This window comes from Sycon ciliatum, chromosome 3 (assembly GCF_964019385.1).
Source record: "Sycon ciliatum chromosome 3, ocSycCili1.1, whole genome shotgun sequence".
NCBI classification, from domain to species: domain Eukaryota; kingdom Metazoa; phylum Porifera; class Calcarea; order Leucosolenida; family Sycettidae; genus Sycon; species Sycon ciliatum.
Genome location: NC_088645.1, coordinates 13,594,574 through 13,611,971, shown reverse-complemented (window position 1 = coordinate 13,611,971; position 17,398 = coordinate 13,594,574). Strand labels below are relative to the sequence as shown.

At 47.9% G+C, this 17,398-nt stretch overlaps 1 protein-coding gene across 1 annotated transcript; it reads left to right on the top strand.

Moving 5' to 3' along the window:
- The first annotated feature begins 241 nt into the window (after positions 1 to 241).
- Positions 242 to 17,088, top strand: LOC135811483 (cytochrome P450 20A1-like). Its single transcript, XM_065324723.1, has 12 exons — positions 242 to 556; positions 1,994 to 2,067; positions 3,333 to 3,505; positions 3,892 to 4,037; positions 4,550 to 4,726; positions 5,114 to 5,186; positions 5,647 to 5,768; positions 6,174 to 6,228; positions 6,814 to 6,937; positions 14,059 to 14,170; positions 15,693 to 15,757; positions 16,072 to 17,088. The coding sequence occupies exons 1-12, from the start codon at positions 464 to 466 to the stop codon at positions 16,316 to 16,318; spliced, it is 1,461 nt and encodes a 486-aa protein (XP_065180795.1). The 5' UTR covers positions 242 to 463; the 3' UTR covers positions 16,319 to 17,088.
- The last annotated feature ends 310 nt before the right edge of the window (positions 17,089 to 17,398 follow it).

Below are 17,398 nucleotides of genomic sequence, written 5' to 3'. Positions count from 1 at the left end.
TTGGTGAGTTTTGTTCGCACAAGTTAGTTGCCAAAATATGCCTCCATCGTGAGGAAATGCTGATTTTCTGTGTCAGGAGCTACAGCCAGCTACATGACATTGTCATGTATGTAGTGCGTATGTGCACAGCGCGCTGAGTCGTTTGACACCCCACTCGCATACATTGCATGCAGTATCGGTCATAGTAATATATCGCTTATAGTGATAAAATGCTCAAAATCAAACACCAACGCTATAGGCGATACTGACTGTATTGAAGTAACTACTAAGTACTAGTTAGCGAAGACAAGTCGAACTAGAAGAAGAAAAGTCACTCGGGCTCCAGCCTGGCTTGGTACGACTCGTAGGGCTGCTGGGATCCTTGTCCGCCTCCGCCACTCTCTATCGCTGTTAGCAGTGGTGGCACTGCAACTGGTGCTAGCTGTCCTCAGGAGAAACTGGCCCTCACTTGCACCGAGTCACTATGTTGATTATTGGCCTTACGATATTGGCCATCGTGCTCATGGTCGCCTACTTTATAGTACGGACTCGCCATCCTCCACCCATTGCCGACCCGGTACGTATCTATACCTTTCTTGGTGTTGATCATGGACTCAGTCTTCATTCTAGAAAATACCGGTAGTCCGGCAAAATACTCATTACATTGTAGACCAGAATTCACGTTGAGTGTTAGCTTGGTACTATACTGAAGTACTGTTTGTAGTAGCTACATATCTTCACCAGTGTTAATAGGTTATATAATAGTAGCTACATATTGTTCACCACCGTCCAGTGTTAGGTTATATCATAGTAGCTACATGTACCGGTAGTGGAGATCCGCAAATTTGGGCCGATAACATAGTGTGTAGATATACGCGCCCGTGCATGCGTGCGTGCATGCGTGTGTTTGTGTGTGTATATGTGCGTGCGCGCGCGATCCACCGGCATTGCTTCGCCAGTTGTGTGGATTAGGCAGTTATCTGGCGCTAGTCTTGATCTGTTTCATTCAGATCTTGTCCGCTATCGTTGCTATAAGAGAAAAATCTGAGGGTGTACATCCAGTGCATTTGCAGATTTGCGCGCTTCTCTTGCGATGGGCGTATGCATGGTACATGGTGTGTGTGTGTGGTGTGTGTGTGTGTGTGTGTGTGTGTCATTTGAGGCGTGTGTGCACTTCTAGTAGGGTGTGTGCACTTCTAGCAGGGTATGTACGAACGTTTATACATGTATGCATAAATACTGCACATGGACATGCATAAGCGTGGCACTAAATCTTATGGAGTGCTTCGGCACTTGTAGACACGCGGCATAGTGGTGACGGATGTGAACGTTCAGCTTTGAAAATGAAAGTGTTCGCTCACAGCTCTTGTACACAAATGTAGATGTTCTGGCTACTTGGGAGCTGGCTTTGAAATGAATAGAACAACACTGCATTGTGACGATTAACCTATAATTTTGTGGAACAGTGTGCAGAGAGTGTTTCAAACCAGATTTGACCAGGAGGCATGCAGATGAGCACAGCAGTGGATAGCATTGGTTGTTTACTCAATGGCGACACTGCCCGCGGTACCGCTACGGGGTAGTATGCCAGTATCATGCCGGGAATGAGTTAGGCGACTCTAGAGTCGCATTCCTGCTTTAGACAGCTCTGTTGTCATAATGTGGTTGCCTAATGAGCCTGCACTGATGTGCCAGAGCTCTGGTGGCGTTATTCAGTGTCCCCTGTCATCCCGGTGGAGACATGCTCTGCACTAACGAGTGCAACCAAGAGTACATAAACCGGTTTAGGTGCTCAGAGAGTCTTGGTGCAACCCGCTCGGTGTGGCATATGTTCGCTGTGGGTTATTGTAGGCATGTCTTATGCCTGCATTCCGTATGAGCTTTGCCCTAGGCCATGTTGCATGCCATCACCGTATGATTCATGACAAGACTGAGTAGGAGAGCAGCAAGCTCATTATGACATACACTGTGTACACTGTGTACATTGTATTACTGTGTACTTTGTTTTCACCAGCAACGCCGGCCCGTTTCACCACCACCCACACGTGGTCCAGATGAAGTCCCTGGTGCTGAGCCATCCGACCCCAGGTAATCTACTTTTCCTATCCCGTATCCCACGGCCCAGTGGTGCATATCATCGGGCCAAGCAGGCTGAGCCAACCCGGACTTGGGGAGCAAACAGTACTACTGTCCGGGACCATACAGTATTCCATTGGACATGCCTGCTCTGTTGCCGCTGGGTGTATGTGCCACCATTACGATATGTTGCTTACGTTCTATACCCTTGCAGAAAGTGCCAAAAACAAGGTAGCGATGGAACTAGGCTGAATTAAAAGCTGTATCTCGCGTTTCATGACTATCCACCAATCCTCACACAGAAAATGCACCAACACTATATTGGCATGCTGGACAACTGAGGTCAAAGATTGAAATGTTGGCGGGGGAATTAGGCTGCCGGAAGCACAGACCTACGGGTCCAGAAAACGCCAAAAAGCACACATTTCCTGCAAAAGCGGAACTTGCACAAAGACACGTGTGCAGCAGGTCAAAGGCCAAGACGTTGCCAAACAAGAGCGGCTAGTAGAGGCAGAGTGCGATCTCAATGCATGCAAACTTGTAGTTACTGCAGCCTGCACTGACTGATGCATTGCGGATAACTAGTGTTTTCAAGCATGAGATGTGTATACATAGTGCTAAGACACTGTGACTGACAGGGCAGTACTCCAAGACGATAAGAATGAGTGTTACCTAGCATCCAACAGTATTCCATTCAGCCGTCGGAAGGCGAATACAGTGCTGTGCTGTGTTATCTATTTTCAAGACAGGTGGTATTTTCCTTTTATTTTTTAAAGACGAAGAACTATTTATTTTGACAACATGTTCCTCAGTTGATTCCATGTCTAATTCCTCTTTGTATTTCTGAACTGTACAACTGCTTCGCAGTACTTCCGTTTTAGTAATAATTACGCTTCATCGATGTTCTCTTCGTTCAAGTAATTTATTTGCGTAGTGACGGACTTTTGAATCGTCATCTTTTGAATCTTGGTCTGTTGCGGACTGTTGCTGTATATGAGTAGTATACGCTAGCGTTGTACATCTTGTATGATGAATTTATACGTGCATGCATGCAGGCATGCCAGCTTGTATTTTCTGTGGGTCTTTTTGGCTTTAGAGGAAGTTGTTGGTCATGGAGGTCTGCTTCGACTTGCAATTCATATTTTGCTCTCCCAATTTATAATGATAATCTCAGACTCGTGTAACCAATAACGGTTGTTCAGGTTGCTCTGATGTGTGGTTGCACGGGGGTGAACGAGCTAGTTTGGTAATAATAATATTTATGTGCCCTTTTGCAGCACTGGCAATGCAGCTGACATCGATGCGGAAGGCAGTCTGCACCAATACGTGCAGAGGCTCCATACTGACCTTGGCAGTCCTCTTGTTCGCTTCCACCTGGGCACACAGCGAGTATTCAGTGTAGCCTCGCCTGACCTGTTTCGCACGCTCAGCAGATCATTTAACCGTGCAGGTATGCCGCTCTTCAGCCAGCCACTGTTGTCCACCGTTATGCTCAGTTTGTGCTTGTATGCCACTCTTCAGCCAGCCACTGTTGTCCACCGTTATGCTCAGTTTGTGCTTGGTTCAATGTAGAAGTCATTCCGATTTCTCAGTGTATGTTTTATTAAAATCGTGATGTGGAAGATGCGAATAGCGGCCCGCTTGGCTTTGCGCTGTGTGACTGAAACCCGCGGGTTGCTGGTGCTTCAACTATCACACATAGGTGTGTGTGTGTGTGTGTGTGTGTGTGTGTGTGCGCGTGTGCGTACGTGTGCGTGTGTGTGTGTGTGTGTGCGTGTGTGTGTGTACGATCGTACATATCATGTGCGTGTGTGTGTGCTTGTGTGTGTGCTACAGCGGAACTCTTCAGACTGTTTGAACCACTGATCACTGAACACAGCATCCAGTTTGCAAACGGCAGCGAGGGCAGGTCCAGACACCAGCTTCTGCGGGCACCTTTCCAGGATAGGACTCTACAATGTCTCTACGGAGTATTTGTTGCTGTACGTTAGTTGTTTATAGTGTATTTGTTGCTGTACGTCAGTTGTTTATAGTGTATTTGTTGACGTATGTCAGTTTTTAACTTGCAGTACTTAGGTCTGTAATGGTAAAACTCTGGGCATCTCCATTCAGTATGCTCGGATATCTTGCATCTTGTTTATTGGCAGATGCTGGCTGCGCCTGACTAGTTTAGCTACCAGCCTGTGATATTCTTTGAATAAAACTGTACATTCTGACCGTATGGGTAGGAGATGTTAGAGACCTCCTGTTCCTATGATTGGGCTTTTAAAACAGACTGGTAGTGCTGGAGGGTGATGCTCATCTCCTCTCCCGGCTTGCCACCCTTGCCTCCCCCAGTGCAACAGTCAGGCACAGTACCCCGCAGCCCGAAATGGGTCTTCTTGGAGTGGACATGATCTTCACTCGAAACTGGGAATCATTCTTTTAGAGTAATGCCTGCATTATTATTGGTAACCATTGTATGGCTGATAATGATGTGGTTCTTTTACTGTAGGTGGCATCAGAGTATGTGAATGCCTATGGACAGGTTGCACATGGTAGACACGGGGAGCGGGTGAACATTTCACGGGACATGTTCCACATTGCCATGAAGTCCATCACGCGCTGTGCATTCGGCGAGTTCTTTGCGAATGCAAGAGAGCTGGACGAACTGAGAGAAAACTACAATGCAGTAAGTGCTACGCGGTACTGCTAACACCTGTGACTTGTCCTTCAGTAGCTACTATGCCCAGGATGGTGCAATAGTTGGGTGTTCACAAGGTACACGCATTTGCCATGCTACGTGATCCAGTTCTCTTTTCTTTAAAAATAATATTCATACTGACGTGCACACCCATGCATGCCGCAGGATTCAGCCTACAGCTTTGCATTTGGTAGGCATTCATGCTACATGTATTTGTCTACTCATGCTCAGTGTTGTGCTGTTATGATGTCTCATGGGTATTCTTTGCATGCGCTTCTGGCATATCAAAAATAAATAAAAAATAAGTTATGCAACCATGCAGTAGCTGACGTTCTTCTTTTGCAATGACTTCTTGAATGCACCGGTATCTGTTAGTGCTGGTCAGAGATGGAGCAGCGTATGGACATGAGGCCACCATCAGAAGAACGAATTGCAAGATTCAATACATGTAAGTCACAGGCTCGGCACAGCGGACACTGACCACAACGAACTCATTCTAAATACAGTTTACTTTGTTCGGTACATGCACTGGTTAACCAATCAAAAATGGTACTGCATTTTCCAGAGTATAAGCCACACTGGTGTATAAGCCGCACCCCCCCCCCCCCCCATTGTTTTGGGTGAACTGTGAGTGTTCAAAGTGCGCGTGGTGTGCATTACCTCATTGCCCATATTGTTGACAAGAAAGGTGTGATGTCATTTTGTCAGTTTTACACGGTTATGTTAGTTAGACTACCAGTAGAAAAGATGGTGGTGGGGGGGGGAGTGCCTGTCGCTTTTTTTAAAGTGTCATCAATGGGTTGATTTAGAAGATGTGGAGGGATGTACTATAATCCATGGTGGTGTGTCAACCGATGCCGATAAGTCTGGTAGTGAGTCAGGGTTGTCTAATCTGGTTGTGTTCCTAGGTCGTGATGCGATGTATGCGCTAGTGCAGCGTTGCATTCAGGAGAGGCAGGACGGCACTACCCCTGTTGACGAGACCATCTTCATTGACCGACTTCTATCTATGGATCGTTCACAGGAAGAGGTCAGTGCCGCTTTACCACACACCAAGACTAGAGCCTCCATCCTATATTCCTGTATATTCCTGTTATTCTAGTTTGACTGTCTATCATGCTCACCATAATCATCTTGCCACCACAGGTGGCCCAAGCGTCCACATCACGTTGCCACACCGCTTGCCCTTACAATGAAGTTGTTTCGAGGGTGCTACGGGAAGTTTGGAGTTGCTGCCTTCCTGCATCGTTTTCAAGGACCTCTGGCTGTTTCTCACTGCCCGTAGAGCATCAGATGCAGCGTTTGCTGACTTGTGTGTGTGCCCCAAACAAGATTGTACTGGCTGCAGTTCATCATAGTCATGTGTGCCTTTTTTTTGTAATGAATCTGTGACACGCTGTATCAATGGACTCATTTTCGCTTTGCCTGACTGCAGACTCATGGCGATGCAATGACGTTTCTAGTTGGTGGCTTTCATACAACTGGTCATCGTAAGTCTCTCGCATGAACTCACATGTCAGTAGAATCAGGCCTGCCATTTGGTCAGGCGACTCACTGCCAGTAAAGGACTGTACAGTCTGTATCGGCTATAGAGTGACCGGATATAAGAATATATCGGCTACAGTGAAGCAAAACGTATTTTATCCAGTAAAAATATCACTATAACCAATATTATCGAATGTAATGATATATCGGATATTATGATGGCAACAAAGAATCAACACATGCGTAACACACTATATTATTATCGGCTATAGTGATAACTTTAAAATACATGTAGCAATAATATCAAAGGCCCTATTTTTTTACTTTCTTCACGTTGCTTATTTTTATAGTGATACATGTACATGTACACAACAGAATTTTTTATGGAAATGCGGGCACTGTCAACTATGCAGCATGCTCATTTGTCAAAACGCCATCCTACCCATCTTCTTGGGGTATGTGGTAAGTATATCCCTGGCTGAAAACAGTCCGTAGTATGATTGTGTTGCTGTGTTCTGATCATACGCATGCATGGTTATGATGGCCGCTTCTTCTCTGTGTGTTGTACGCTTCACTGTGCTTTGTTCTAGTTCTGTCCTGGGCCATCTATTTCCTTTCGATCAACATGGCTGTACAAGATCAAGTTGCTGAGGAGGCTCAGGAGTTTCTTGGTGATGATCATGTGCCTACTCCACAGAATATCTCCTCGCTTGTGTGAGTCACGCTCTCGCCATTTCTAATCCTAATTCCGAATGCTGATATCATATTCCCGGCGTGTCCTTGTGTCTGATTCGCTGTCTTGTGTGGCTTGATAAGTACACTGCATGTGTCATGGCCGCGCTTGGCGGGTTTGTGACTTGGCTTAGATCAGTCTAGTGGCTACCCAGGTAGACGACCAATATAGTCGCCATCCAAGTTGCTAGCTCACATAGAACGACAGGTTTCTTGAACAGTGTTTATTTGAACCATTGCAGTACTAGATCGAAAGATCAAGTGTGTAGGGTCAAAAGACCAAAGCAGGAGAGAGTCGGAGTGACTCTCTCAGAATCGAGAGGAGTAGTGAGCTCCCCGAGAATCGAGGATGAATGTTAGCAAAACAGCTCCTTATATATGCTACATTATGTGATCAAAAGTATACAGTGGCAAGAATGCGTAAGGATTATTTCTATATTACAAACAGTGGTGCAATATGTGCAATCAGCCAAACTAGAATATAGTACAAAGAATGATCAATCAATACGGGGAGCTCGCTCACCCACATTACATGAAAGGACTCCGAGGCTCTTCGTGCGACGGGGCCTGGAGTATGCTGTCGGAAGTTGCTGCAGCTAGAGCACGCCGCCTCCGTACGCTGCCTTGGTCGTTGGTCACCCTTCATCTCCTGCCCGTAGGCTCTTCCCTCTCATTACCCCGTAGGGTGCTTCACGGTCAAGCCGTGACCTCTCCCAAAAAGGGATAACGGAGTCCGCAGTGCGCGAAGCACTTGCAGGACCCTTTACGTCGTACGACGCGAGAAGAGGGGCCTTGCTTGCTCGACTAACAAAGGTATCAGCTCCCTTGCAGGACTAAGCAGGGTCCCCTCAAGCTCAACAGTGTAGTGAGTACAATGCTGACGACTTGTACTGAAGGTGTAGCCGCCGTACGACAACACTGTGACTCGAGGCCACGAGTTGTAAGCCATGATTGCTCAACTAACGAAAGTGCCAAATCCTTCGCGGGACTAATCATGGTTCTTACAGAACTCTAGAATATTTCGGAGCCCAGCTTTTGGCTGCTGAATCTCATTGCGTGGTCGCTTTCACGACGAGTCGAGTCCGGGTCATGACAATTCCCCGGCCTCTCAAGAATCACGTCCCCGTGATGTTACCCAACTTGGAAGTCGGCGAGTCGTGACGGTAACCGCCTAGCTCTCGTTGGCCAAGCCAACTGGTTCTGCACCGTAACAGGTACGGGCATAGAGTACGAAATGTGGCTCCACAGGCGGGACATTTCCATCAAAAATTTCCAACTTCAAACTGAAACTGGTACTGCTCCACTATCGTAGAGATGAGCCTGGTGCTGATGATCAACACGCAGCTTGTCATGCACAACTAAATGCACGTTGCAAATCTTCACGCAAAGCGTATACGTATGACAGTTCGCCAGTTCGTGTCATCTCAGATGAATGTAGACCATAGGCCATAACGTGTGGTCGACACACCCTTCTTCCACGTAGGTATCCGGTTCAGTACAAAAACTGCTGCAGAGCTCCAGGAGCCATTTCATAGATTTGGTGGTATCCAACGAATCGGTTCCACTCACCCTCCACCCATTACAAAAGACCTTGGCGACCTCGCCAAGACTTCCACGGTAGGTTCATTGCTGCCAGCAAGGACAGACACAATGGCATACGCCTAGTAGCCTGTGCAACAGGACCACGATCACGTGTCTCAATTGTGTGGTGTAGCACCGAAGTGCGACCAAGCTCAGATGGGTTCAAAGCGAACGCATCTCGATACCGAAGCACTAAGGCTTGCAAGCAGTGGATCTCCTCGCAGGAGATACCAGATTGTCCATCTCTTCCTCCGCCCGCCGCTGTGGGCTGGATTGAGTCCGGCTCATCCCTTCCACCAACAGTGGTGGGCACTTGGACTAAGCCCAGCTCATCCCTTCCACCAACAGTGGGTACTTGGACTAAGCCCAGCTCATCCCTTCCACCAGCAGTGGGTACTTGGACTAAGCCCAGCTCATCCCTTCCACCAGCAGTGGGTACTTGGACTGAGCCCAGCTCATCCCTTCCACCCACAGTGGGTACTTGGACTGAGCCCAGCTCATCCCTTCCACCAACAGTGGGCACTTGGACTAAGCCCAGCTCATCCCTTCCACTACCAGTGGGTACCTGGACTGAGACCAGCTCGTCCCTTCCACAGCGGGGAGTTAGAGCGGGACAATCTGCGCCAATGCGCAACTGCTTCCAGACCCCGAGGGAGTCCTCTGTCTCAGCTATTTGAGCTGATTCCTCTCTCTGGCCATCGGCCATAGTGTCTTCGGTCATGATACTCATGACTTCAGATATTGGTTCCAACCGACCAATCTGCATTGCCCTCTCTAGATGGTCACAGTGTTGTCGTACGGCGGCTACACCTTCAGTACAAGTCGTCAGCATTGTACTCACTACACTGTTGAGCTTGAGGGGACCCTGCTTAGTCCTGCAAGGGAGCTGATACCTTTGTTAGTCGAGCAAGCAAGGCCCCTCTTCTCGCGTCGTACGACGTAAAGGGTCCTGCAAGTGCTTCGCGCACTGCGGACTCCGTTATCCCTTTTTGGGAGAGGTCACGGCTTGACCGTGAAGCACCCTACGGGGTAATGAGAGGGAAGAGCCTACGGGCAGGAGATGAAGGGTGACCAACGACCAAGGCAGCGTACGGAGGCGGCGTGCTCTAGCTGCAGCAACTTCCGACAGCATACTCCAGGCCCCGTCGCACGAAGAGCCTCGGAGTCCTTTCATGTAATGTGGGTGAGCGAGCTCCCCGTATTGATTGATCATTCTTTGTACTATATTCTAGTTTGGCTGATTGCACATATTGCACCACTGTTTGTAATATAGAAATAATCCTTACGCATTCTTGCCACTGTATACTTTTGATCACATAATGTAGCATATATAAGGAGCTGTTTTGCTAACATTCATCCTCGATTCTCGGGGAGCTCACTACTCCTCTCGATTCTGAGAGAGTCACTCCGACTCTCTCCTGCTTTGGTCTTTTGACCCTACACACTTGATCTTTCGATCTAGTACTGCAATGGTTCAAATAAACACTGTTCAAGAAACCTGTCGTTCTATGTGAGCTAGCAACTTGGATGGCGACTATATTGGTCGTCTACCTGGGTAGCCACTAGACTGATCTAAGCCAAGTCACAAACCCGCCAAGCGCGGCCATGACATTTGGTGCTGTGACCAGGATCCAAGTTGCGTCTTGCTGTTGCTCCGGCAGAGTAGTCGTAACCATGGTAACTCGGTGTGCACTGGTCCATGCTGAACTCTGAGCTCTTGTTTACTCGAGCACGCAGAGGTGTGAATTTGATGTCGATTTCACGAGGCTGCATGCAGTTCTCAAGTGGATTCGGAAGCGAACTGTTTTGTTCTGTTCTGGCCTTGGTCCGTTCAGTTGAACACTCTGTCTGAGTGCGTGCACATGGAACGTGAACTCGTTCTGTTTTGTAGCTGTTGCTACCTTTACCAGTTGGCGTGCCAACTTGTTCCGGAAGACCTGGCGAAAGTCGGTCATGCCGCTGACGAGAGTTTCGACTCCCGCACCACTTGTTGGTCTGAGATATGTGTCAGCTGCACTCGATTTGCGGTGTAGACGGCGCATTGTTCGAACCCACGGAGGTTCTTGCAAGGACGTGCAATGAGGAAACTCTGCTGTTTTGTCAGCGCTTGCACAGAAACTGCTCGAGAAGCGAAATGCTTTTAGGCTTTTTGAGTCGTCTTGCAGTGGCAGGATCGATGACTGCATGAAGCTTAGCTTCTACGTTGCCCTCAGCTGCAGTTGAGGAGTGTTGCTGTTCTTTTTGAACTTTGACGGTTCAAAAACAGTCAAGAGGACTATGTCCTTGTCGTGTGACGGAGTCACGAAGCCAGATTTCGAAACTGGGCGCACCAGTTGAGATGCTGGCTGAAACGATGATACAGTAACAAGTTCTGCAGAGAGCTTGAACAACTGCTGATTTGAGTTCGTTGATGCGGATCTCGAATGTTTTGATTGGAGTGTGATGGAAATCACTAGTGAGCTGATGCCCACCTGAAACCAGCATTTCTGTGTTGGACGATGCCTGTTTGGTGTCGGATATGTCGCGACGTCCGCACCCTGTGGTGTTTCGTCACGTACTGAGTATGATGTTGGTTACTGGTTCTGACATTGGACGCGATGTGCTGTCCCAATTCCTTGCGAGATCACTTCGGGTGATGGAGGAGTGCATTTTTAAAAGCTTCTAAAGCTGATGTCGTTCCGCCGAGCCATGATGGTGATGGCAAACGAGAGCACGTTCTTCGCTTGCGGAGGCGTGAAGTGATACTCCCCTGTCGGAGGTGACGGTTAACGCCGTGCTAGACACGTCGGAAGGGTTGCCGACCTGTGCCTTGACGATACCTGATGGGTGTTTTCAAGGAATGAATGATGTCATGATGGCGCATGCGCTAGTGAGCCCTACGGTGGATGGTGTTCCCGTACGGGTGTTGAATTACTCTGACGAGGCAGTGGCTCTAGAGAGGGCAATGCAGATTGGTCGGTTAGAACCAATATCTGAGGTCGTGAGTATCGTGACCGAAGACACTCTGGCTGATGGCCAGGGAGAGGAATCAGTTCAAATAGCTGAGACGGAGGACTCTCTCGGGGTCTGGAAGCAGTTGCGCATTGGCGCAAGATGTCCGGTTGTGGACCCCCGGAAAGGTTGGAAGAGGACGAACTCATCCATGGAACCTTTGAGGTTGGGCGAGGACGAACTCGACCCTGGAGCCTGTAGGTTGGACGAGCTGGACTCGATCCTGGAGCCTAGGTGTGTGGACGAGCTGGGACTCGGACCTGGAACACACGGAAGTGGGGGTCGGAAGAGATGGTAATGAGACATCTCTGGGACAATCTGGTATCTCCTGCGAGGAGATCCACTGCTTGCAAGCCTTAGTGCTTCGGTATCGAGATGCGTTCGCTTTGAACCCATCTGAGTTTGATCGCACTTCGGTGCTACACTACAAAATTGAGACACGTGATCGTGGTCCTGTTGCACAGGCTACTAGGCGTATGCCATTGTGTCTGTCCTTGCTGGCAGCAATGAACCTACCGTGGAAGTCTTGGCGAGGTCGCCAAGGTCTTTTGTAATGGGTGGAACCGATTCGTTGGATACCACCAAATCTATGAAATGGCTCCTGGAGCTCTGCAGCAGTTTTTGTACTGAACCGGATACCAACGTGGTAGAAGGGTGTGTCGACCACACGTTATGGCCTATGGTCTACATTCATCTGAGATGACACGAAATGGCGAACTGTCATACGTATACGCTTGCGTGAAGATGTGCAACGTGCATTTAGTTGTACATGACAAGCTGCGTGTTGATCATCAGCACCAGGCTCATCTCTACGATAGTGGAGCAGTACCAGTTTCATTTGAAGTTGGAAATTTTTTTGATGGAAATGTCCCTCCTGTGGAGCCACATTTCGTACTCTATGCCCGTACCTGTTGCGGTGCAGAACCCGTTGGCTTGGCCAACGAGAGCTAGGCGGTTACCGTCACGACTCGCTGACTTTAATGTTAGTTGAGATCACGGGGACGTGATTCTTGAGAGGCCGGGGAATTGTCATGACCCGGATCAGACTCGTCATGAAAGCGACCATGCATTGAGTTCAGCAGCCAAAAGCTGGGCTCCGAAATATTCTAGAGTTCTGTAAGAACCATGATTAGTCCCGCGAAGGATTTGGCACTTTCGTTAGTTGAGCAATCATGGCTTACAACTCGTGGCCTCGAGTCACAAGTGTTGTTGTACGGCGGCTACACCTTCAGTACAAGTCGTCAGCATTGTACTCACTACACTGTTGAGCTTGAGGGGACCCTGCTTAGTCCTGCAAGGGAGCTGATACCTTTGTTAGTCGAGCAAGCATGGCACCTCTTCTCGCGTCGTACGACGTAAAGGGTCCTGCAAGTGCTTCGCGCACTGCGGACTCCGTTATCCCCTTTTTGGGAGAGGTCACGGCTTGACCGTGAAGCACCCTACGGGGTAATGAGAGGGAAGAGCCTACGGGCAGGAGATGAAGGGTGACCAACGACCAAGGCAGCGTACGGAGGCGGCGTGCTCTAGCTGCAGCAACTTCCGACAGCATACTCCAGGCCCCCGTCGCACGAAGAGCCTCAGAGTCCTTTCATGTAATGTGGGTGAGCGAGCTCCCCGTATTGATTGATCATTCTTTGTACTATATTCTAGTTTGGCTGATTGCACATATTGCACCACTGTTTGTAATATAGAAATAATCCTTACGCATTCTTGCCACTGTATACTTTTGATCACATAATGTAGCATATATAAGGAGCTGTTTTGCTAACATTCATCCTCGATTCTCGGGGAGCTCACTACTCCTCTCGATTCTGAGAGAGTCACTCCGACTCTCTCCTGCTTTGGTCTTTTGACTCTACACACTTGATCTTTCGATCTAGTACTGCAATGGTTCAAATAAACACTGTTCAAGTGGAATTAGAAACCTGTCGTTCTATGTGAGCTAGCAACTTGGATGGCGACTATATTGGTCGTCTACCTGGGTAGCCACTAGACTGATCTAAGCCAAGTCACAAACCCGCCAAGCGCGGCCATGACACATGTATTGGCTGGGTCCTAGTCACACCTTCCACCCAGTCTAGTCTTGGGGTGTAAGCTGTACTCTGATGTTGCTCCACCCAGTCTAGCCTTGGGGTGTAAGCTGTCTATTTGTGGTGCAGCAGAGTTACAGTAGTGCAATCAACCTCGCGAATGACACCCTCGGAATAATTCATGAATATAAGGAAACTGTCTTCGGAACTGGTGACCATTAATTTTCATTGCATACTTTCAACAGCACAAATAACAACAACTTGCAAAACACAACACTTTTCGCCGTCCGAAGGTCATTATCTTCCAGGCTGACGGCGGCAGTACTGTGCACGGTTGTAGAGGTTGAGTTTTAGATGCTGTTCGACTGTTGGAGTATATAGGACAGGCACGGGTCTGTCTGGTGTTTTTCCTTCCAGTTTCATGCAATTATATGTGCCACCCCAGCCTATCCAGAAGCGTGACATTATCACATGCAATGAATATGATCTGCTCCAATGTAGGGTCTCGCGTCGGGTTGTCGATGAATCGCTGCGGTGTTCAGTTCTGGCGCCTTGGGCTGCGCGCGTCTTCGATGAAGACATTGAACTTAACGGCTACACTATCCCTGCCGGAGTAAGTATTTTGTGTACAGTCACGTACAAATCTATTTCATCCCTTGGTGCTGACCGCTTTTTAATGCCCTTCCCGAATCCTTCCGCACTAATCATATCCCCATTTCATTTCACCAGGAACTTTAAAACACACTCATTCATCTTGGGCACCCTGTAAGAAGACGTCTTAGAGGGTCTGTTGGGAATGCCCAAGTAAAATAATACCGAATGCAATACAATGTACTGTCGCGGACATGGAAATCCAGTCGATTGACCGGGGCCGGCGCCCTCGGCGCCTATAGAACGTAAGTCGTTGCATGCAGTGCACAGTCGATTACCGTATTATCTCTAATATAAGCACAGTCTCTAATAATAGCATGTCTCCAATAATAGAACACCTTGGGGCGGCATTCAAAAAATAAAGTGCTCAATCTCCATTATAAGCACACTGTGTAAATTCATGATCTGTACCGGCGAAAAACCCCTGAAATGTGTGTGTCTGACATGAATTTGGCATGGCAACGCCTCTGAAATGAGGTTGAAATAATAAGGGAACAGTCTCCAATAAAGGAACGTCTCCATTAATAGCACGGGGCGGAGGTACATTCCTCTGCATACTTCTGATAGCATAGCTTGCACTAGTAACTCAAGAAAGCACTCAGTGACTGGATATCCAGTGAGGGAAGAGGGAGAGGTAGTGAGGCTACTGTCAGTCTTGAATGTGGACACTGTCAGATTGTCCAGTAGGAACGCTACTGGGAGAGTGAGCTACTCCACTGTTAGGTACCTCCTCCCGTACCTTTTCTAGCTGGCCTGCATGCACTTGCGTACTCACCGTTTGTCTCCTTTTGTTCCGTTGGCCTGGGTAGCTACTTGCGCGCCCATATTTGCCATAGCTACCCAGGCCCTTTATTTTTGCCGTTCAGACTTGATCTCTTTCTCACTCTACAATGTAGTCGTTTCGTTCGTCTTGGTCTCTTGTCTCGTCGTCTCTAATAAATGTCGTTCCCCCAACCTACCTGTTCCCGTTGTAATGTCTGGATAATGTGTCGTCAGTCGTCCTGTTTCGAACTCAACACCACTACAAAACCCGGAACTCACTCACTCACTCACTCACTCACTCTCTCTCTCTCTCTCTCTCTCTCTCTCACACACACACACACACACACACACACACACACACACACACACACACACACACACACACACACACTACACACACACACACACACACACACACACACACACACACACACACACGTATAATATACACACATGGACACATACACACATGGACACATACACACATGCACGCATAGATACACGTACAGCCGCTTACCTTGGGGAAACAATCAATTGGGGGTCATGAATGCCTGTTCAGCAACTACACATGCAAGCTTGGAAGGAAACATATGTGTTGTATGCCGACCAATCCAACTAAATAAAACTATACTATTTGATGGAGAGGTTGCTTTTCTGCACGTCCCTTGAACCTGTGTCATTTGAGCCTGTCATTTGTTGTTGTTCTGAATTTCCCGGTCCAGTCTTCGATTGTGATTGCACTGGGAGTTGTCCTGAATGATCCTACAATCTGGCCCGACCCTGACAGGTGAGTTGTCAGTCTCCTCAGGCTCAAGTCACTACATATTCTAATTTATCATTTCCCGTCCCGGAGAGGACATCTTGTAAGTGTTGCACTTCACGTACTGTCATGAGCAGCTGGCTCTGGGCCTGAGAGTATTGGGTGTTGATGGACATGTTGACGGTGCTTATCTCCCCTCACTTCTTGCTCATACGATCATGTCATGTTCTGTATTACTGGCATTTCTCCATCAAGCTTGTTTGTTCGTTTTAACTCTACAAACCATAAGATATGGTGTGATTTAGAGTGCTGTGTTGTGGTCTTCTGTTGTGTTTGCAAAGGTTTGACCCTGACCGCTTCACTCCAGAGAATGTTGCCGCACGACCTGCCCGATCGTTTGAGCCGTTCGGCCTGTCTGGCCGTAGGTGCCCTGGCTATCAGTTTGCCATTGCCGAAGTTCAGATTGTGATTAGCATGCTGTGTCGACGCTTCAGGTTCCAGCTAGCAGGTGTTGATGATATTCAGAAAGAATATGGTCTGGTCACTCATCCAAGCAGAGATATTGAGATTACCCTTACACCTCGCTAAGTCATTTCAAAAGAGCTGTACGCCAAGATGCCGTCAAACTGCTCCAAGACCGCAGTTCATTCACACCCACTATTCACGTCAGTTCATTCTGCGGCGGCTTAGAATAGTCTGGAATTTGAACTGATGAGTTTGTCTTGCTCTGTTATACTATCTTTCAAGCCCTGGACTATATGTATGGTGGCTTATGTGCCATTTACTCATCTCGATATTGACTCTTTCCCCCCAGTGTAAGCACTGGTGCTATTACATTGTACAAGTATCACAAACTCAGTATGCTCGCACACACGCACACACATACACACACACACACACACGCGCACACACACACATACACACACACACACACACACACACACATACACACGCGCGCGCGTGCGTGCGCGCACACACACACACACACACACACAAAACATGTACATGTACAATCATAATCAGCCGGGTATCTTAGAAAGGTAGGCAGGGTACATGTCCTGTATTTGAAAATTGACGATGCCCCCCCCCCCCCCCCGGTGATGCGATTACAGTCAATTGTTTTCTGCAGATGAATTCCCTTTTCACATCCCTCAAACTAATGGTTCCCTTGGCCCTTCGGGAACGGACACGATAATTTACTCTTTTTTTTTTTTGAACTAATGAAAATTGACTGATTTTGTTGAAGTTTTATAAGCAGCTGCTATGATCTCACCCTTCTATTCTATTTCCTATTACAACTCGATATTTTTCTAAACGTTCTTCATGATGCTTCAAAGTAAGTTTTACTCTGCCTTCTCCTTTGCTTCGTATTACTATTAATTATGCTGTACCTGCACCGGGGGCACTATCATGTGACCAGTAGCCACAGTAGTGCAGCCTCCCAGTAGATCTACTATCAGGAGACCGACTGTAGTCACGATCTCGGGCAGCCAGTGATATGTATTCTAATATCATATCATCATATCGTGAATATTGACGGAGTACGATGTCAATATAGGAAATAAGAGCCGAGGAAAGGCCGAGCTTGCGGGGTCTTTTACGAAGTTTTATTTTCTATATTGACCTAGTGCGAAGTCAATATTGGATTTATCACGACTAGCCAAAGCA